General features: G+C 32.8%; 1 protein-coding gene across 1 annotated transcript in view; it reads right to left on the bottom strand.

The window, feature by feature from the left end:
- Positions 1–5,956, bottom strand: part of LOC108689635 (synaptogenesis protein syg-2-like) — a gene marked incomplete at its 3' end in the record, with an annotated part of 148,728 nt that extends 142,772 nt beyond the window's left edge. The window contains exon 1 of the mRNA XM_018196489.1: positions 5,839–5,956. Within this exon, the coding sequence (XP_018051978.1) occupies positions 5,839–5,956 (118 nt within the window). The remainder of the gene's footprint in view (positions 1–5,838) is intronic.
- Positions 5,957–6,192: the final 236 nt, after the last annotated feature.

The raw sequence follows: 6,192 nt of genomic DNA, 5'->3' as shown, positions 1-6,192 counted from the left end.
AATTTTAATTTTATATAGGGTATTTTACTATATTATTATATTCCATATATTCAATATTATATATTACTATGTTCTACGTTCTCTACCAATACTTGAAAAAACGACGATAATGGCTTTTTTTGAGAAAAAAAGTATTGAAATTAATGACCGAATATAATAATTCGCGTATATATAAAATATGATACTTTTTATATGCTATTATTTAAGATGTTGTTTTGTTGAATATCGATCTTGGAAATGCCAATATAATATATTATCTATATACGTGATTTCACAAAAACAGTATGTTGTTATTGGATAATTTAAATTGTTCTCTACTCTGACTCCATATTGAATGTATAAAAGAAGTACGGCGAATTGCATAGTAAATATGCGTACATAATATAAATGAAACGTAAAGCGATTACTGTATTAATATCCAAAAAATATAAAATAATTAATTTTTAAATAAGAAAAATTACATGACCCCTGTATAATTTTCATGTTTCTCATTAATCTAATTTTTAAAGAATTATTTACTGATATATTTTAACTGCACAAAAACGTGAATTTTTAATTCTGGAGTACAATGTTAACCACCTACACGTCATCTGTTTGGCCTCACAAAGGCGTCCTTTATCAAGTTAGCTCTTTTGTGTCATCGTTCATAGCAGAAACTTCTTTCTTAACCGCTTTTTATGAGATGCTGATGAAGTAAAATTTTATTAAAACGATGATAATCGTTAAGACCGTGCTACCGGCTGTCAGACCGTGGTAATATAATGGCTATGCATGCCATATTCCCAGGATGCGCCTTAAGTACGACGTAAAAAGTATTTAAAATCTCTTTTCCCGAAGGGATGCTTTCCGTTAGAAAAGATAATTAAAAATCCATTCTTCTAATCGTATATTCTCTCAAGATTCAATCAGTCATTCAATCTTGAATAGAATATGAATGGTTAACTATATAAAACGAAATAGCACCGTTATGACCTTTTATATACCTCTGAAAGGTTTATTTAAATGAATCTGCATGAAAATTCACTCGTCTAGTAATAAGCGTGAAGCCGCTTTTATATTCTCTGCAAGAAACGCCATCTTTCTGCTAAGAATCTCTCAATTACTACAATAGTATATAAAGAAAATATTGCTATGGAGATTATTTCAATTTCCATAAAAGTATGCGAAGTTAATAAAATCCGGAACGAATTTTCCGCGTAGTTCTGTACAATATAACTGTCAGCATATCCAGTATATCCCGAAAGATTTAAGTCCTCCTCTGACAACCTCGCGTCCTTTTGTTCGTAAAGAGCGGAACCCAATAACCGTGAAAGGAGATTAAGCTTAACAAAGTGTCCTCGAGTTTACCAAAGCAACGAGTTAAGCGGAATCCCCAACTCGTTGTTGAGGCTACCCAAGACGGGACTTTAGCAAACTCGCGAACTCGTTAACAGGCGAGAGGGGCCTGTTGACCACGGCGACCTCGATTTGCGAACCGAATACCGCGATGCATTTTTGCGATTTCGAGCCTCAAGCTTTTAATCGAATAAGTTTCGCACCTAAGAGTCAAAGTATGAAAATGAGATTTTGAGCTTCTTGTGTTGTTCCGTTATAAAATTCACTAGCTTCTCGAGCCAAAGCTTCTCTCTTTTCCGTAGTTTCATATTTAAAAAACAAACAGATAAAATTTTAAGACACAAGAAATTCAACTCGAAAGTAAAATAACTCTTCATTATGTTATTCTGAATAAACTTTGTTTAAACAAGATTTTTAGCTTAAAAATCACTGCGTGTTGTGCTAATATACATATTTGCACTACTTTCGAATTCTAAATTTTCTGATATCTTAATTTTTTTTTATAATTATATTTTTATAATTATGCAGGGACTTTAAGCTAAAAATATATACATTCAAAATTTAAGTAGGTATGCATTTCTCAAAAGAACTGAAGGATCGACAGTGCCGAGATTATAGCAAATCCTGAAGAGAGCAACATACTTCCGTTCATGATGAGTTCCTTAACAAGCAGAGATCCTATAGCACTTTTGCACGTTGCGGTTTTGACCCCAAAAATTGCAGAACTCATCGGACGGATTCTGACTGTGTGTGTCGCAGACTCGTCAATGAGATTACCGTTAACTTCGACTGAGGTAGCCCGTAGAAGTTGCTTCGCTCGAAACTTGCCCCTTATTGATGAGGATAACTCTTGTGGGCTCGGCTACGAAACGAGATTATCGTTAACCCCTGTAGTTAACCGATAAAATAAATCGATTCTGGTCGAAATCCTCTCTTTGCCGACCTACCGCAAGTTTAAATTACAATGTATCCATAGTTTTTCCACCATTTCTTTCATTTCTTTAGTTTTATTCTACGTTTTTATCGAAGAACATTTTTATGTATTTAAGACAACAAGATCAAAATCATAGATCTGTGATAAATTACATTAACTATTATATAATTGTAATCAAGAAGATATAAAATTTTTTAAAAAATATATAAAAAATATAAATTTTTTAAAAAATAAGATATAAAATTTTATTTAAAATTTTCAGAATATTTATATATTGTTTTAATTTAATGTCTAATTTACTTATTTAAATAACTTATTTTCAAAATAAGATTTATAAAATTTTGGATTTTCGTAAGCTTTCTTATGTAAAAAGTAAGTTTCTTTCTTTTATTTCCCAAGTACGGACTTGTCAGCAATTTTATCATTTAAGATATAAAAATTTATTATACGCATATAAATGCAATTTATCTCTCAAATATAACTTTGTTATATATTGAAATTTGATGTTCTGTTTGATGATATATCCTCGAGAGAGAAGACATGTAAAGCGTGCAGGAAACTAGAATATGAATCCGCTTGTTCATCATTATTACATAACGTTGAATAATCAGAAAGTACAATATGCTTATGACAAAGCGAACAGTTTCCCAAAGACATATGTACGTAATTCCATATACATTTGTAGACTGTATCTGCCAGATAACGATGAAAATAAATAAGAGAACATATTACAAGATCTAATTTAGATTTAACGATATTTATCTACAAGCAAAATATGTATAATTATCGCTTTCAAATTAATGCTCCAGTACAAAACTGAAATTATCTAAAAATTATACATAATACGCAGAAAAATAATTTTTTATATTATTTACATGATCTCTAATCTGATAATTAGTACGTTTAGATTTAGTTAAAATAAGCTCTCATCATAACACACTTTACAAATTACTTTTCAGGATTAAATTGTTTAAACGGTAAATAAAAAGATAGTTATGCCAATTTTAATTTCGCGTAGTACACGCGACGGAATCACGCGATAAAATTAAATTCTGACTGTACAACAGATTGTATGAAACTTTTCTTCGTGACATTCGTGTCGACGTCGACGGTCACATGTAGCGATGAATTTATCCCAAGGAGTTGATGGTTTTATCATATATAAAGGAGATTTTCTTCTTCAAAAGAGAGCATAAGTGTTATATGTTGTTGCACGATGTATAACATGCGCGGTTGCGTCTGCGTCGAGAAATCTTCCTTCTATTGCGTCGAAAGATGGAAGCTTGCATGAGAAGCCAGACTGGTCAGAGTTTAGTGTGTAATAATAGAAGAACGGGAAGACAAGTATGAGAGCTAGGGAAAGAGAAAGAGAGAGAACATACACAACTCCAATTTCCATATTATAATTAATTTCTCACTTAGCCAGCGGGCCGCATTAATTATATGTCCCCGACGAACGCTCGGGCTATTCATACATATCTAATTAGTTTGGCCTCGTGCACGGAACTTATAAAGTACGCCAAGCTTTCGCCAGTATAAACTTCCAACGGCCAGTCGACATGCGAGGCCTCATAATTCGTTAGTATTGCTCTTATTCTAACTAATTACTTTATGAATTTTAATGAAAGACACTAAGAATCTTCCAAGTTGAAAAAGTTCACTCAATTGAATATTTATTTCGCATGTAAACGACGAAAGAAATTTTTAAATAAATATTTGTAATAAATAAAGAGTAGACAATCAAAATAAAAAATATATCACGTCCTTTTTATCCGGACAAAAGTGCGTTCAAAGATTTAAAACAGAAAATACAAGCCAAAGCGGAAACAGGATATAAAAGATCCTTTAGCATCGATAAAAAAAAAAATATATTCATACGACTCAAAGCGAATTGACTGCGTCCTAGAGAGCCCCGCGGTATATAAAATGAGAGACGGAAAATTACTCTCTCGGGGTAGAAGAAGTGTCACTCTTGTCGACGCGATCATCAAACTTCTCGAGAGAACTTCGCGAAAGTGAAGTATGGAAATTTAAAGTAACTATATAGGGTCGCTGTGCGATCTTCGCAACTTTCGCCGTCGATTTTCAGTTGTGGGTGGGCGACAGGTAATTGCGATCTCGATATGTTTCGAAGTTCACCGTTGAAGTTAGCGCGAATCGTTCTTCCGCTCTCGTTTCTCTATGCTTCACTCTTTTCACTGGCTTTGAACGTTAATCTTGATATTCATTTCGCCAGCAAGCGGTATACGAATAAATTTAAAAAAAGTTCCGTGCTCACGCGCGGCAATTTCCACGAGTGGTTTACCCTCCCGACGTTCCGCCATCACCACGGCCGGTTTTCGCATCATAAATTGGTGAAAGGAAGCGTCCTTGCACTGAAATGCGTTTCTGTGGCCATTTTACCGAATTGTACTTGGCGATTCGTTGTGCATGCACATATGTATGTATGGAAAAATGCAATGCGGAAAGATACAAACGCTCGCACCGGAAAGAAAAACACATTCGTGTTCTCCAACGGACTCGACACACGGAAAAGTTTTACTAACGTAAAAATTTAGTTTGTTACAAATACGAAAAAATTTTGTTGGACTATCAAAATAATTATGTAGGATGTCAAGTTGGTTACTAGAATATCAAAACTTTTTGCAATATTCCTCATTATGCTTAAGCGTTCTACTTGATTGCTTTCCTGATTCTTCCAACTAACTAATTCTGATGGACAAGGAAAATTTTTTAATCTTTGAACAATGAGATGCTGGCCTTTAACTTCTGCATACTTTCACATGAGTAAAATACGTTACCTTGCTTTGTTTTGTCGCTTTACTTGTTCATTTAATTTTATTCCGCTGAAAATGACTTTAAAATAAATAAATAAATAATTGAAATTCAAACACAGTTTTTGATCACTGTACTTAGAATCTGATAATATTTTAGCAAAATAAGTGATCAATTATTAAAGGTTTATAATTTAAATATTTGCGCACTAATTACCGCACTTGATTCCCATTAAACATTTTTTTTTACTTTTTTCTTACTTTAAACACTGAATATTTTTATCTTATTTGTTGTCCTACATAATTATTTAATATCCAACAAAATTATTTTCCGATCTATCTATTAGTATCTAGTTAAATTTTTAGATACTTCAAAATCGTCCTTTGCATGTTTGAATTTCTCCATAATCAACTCGTTTTTTCTACAGACGCTTTCACTAGAGAATCAAATGACCTTTCTTCGACAGGTACTATTTACACGTAGTTAAACCAGGTTTTAGTGTAGTAACTAAGCTGAACTCGTATTTGTCAATATCTAGTTAACCGTCACTCACATAGGTAGTTCAAAATTCGGTCAAACTACTAAGTACGTGTATTCTAAATAATTAGTTTGCATAACGCCATGTATGGACAAGTCAAACGGCAAAACAACAAGTAATTTCGTTACCGTATCAAAACATTTTTGCATATAATTTATATTCGTTACGAGAAAAAGATGATAAATATCGTTTCTTCTTGTGTACATATCTTATATATCTAATATTTTTAAATTTCGGGGAATATGTTTGTACTCACTCGGATGCTCAGGTTCATCGCTGTTCGCATCGTTATCGAAAGAAGTAGTTCCTTTCGACTGTGCATTGGCGAGCGTCGATATCTCGATGCACGTCACCACTATCAATATCCGCAGCATACTGACGAACGTCTCTTAGCGATTTCACCCTCGTACCATCCTAACGTAGTACGCGTCTCATTCGATTTTCAGACAATAACCTGTCAATAAATAATTATTGTTAATAAAAGAAAAGTGAAACAAACTATATTTATAAAACTATATAAATTCTATTTCTGGTCGCAGATCTTGACACTTAATAATTCATACTCATATTCATAGACTACAAATTTTTTTTAGATTATACATTTTTTAAT

The sequence above is a fragment of the Atta colombica genome, unplaced genomic scaffold, assembly GCF_001594045.1.
Source record: "Atta colombica isolate Treedump-2 unplaced genomic scaffold, Acol1.0 scaffold274, whole genome shotgun sequence".
NCBI lineage: Eukaryota > Metazoa > Arthropoda > Insecta > Hymenoptera > Formicidae > Atta > Atta colombica.
The sequence above is the reverse complement of the archived record's forward strand: the minus strand, read 5'-3'. Positions and strand labels throughout refer to the sequence as shown.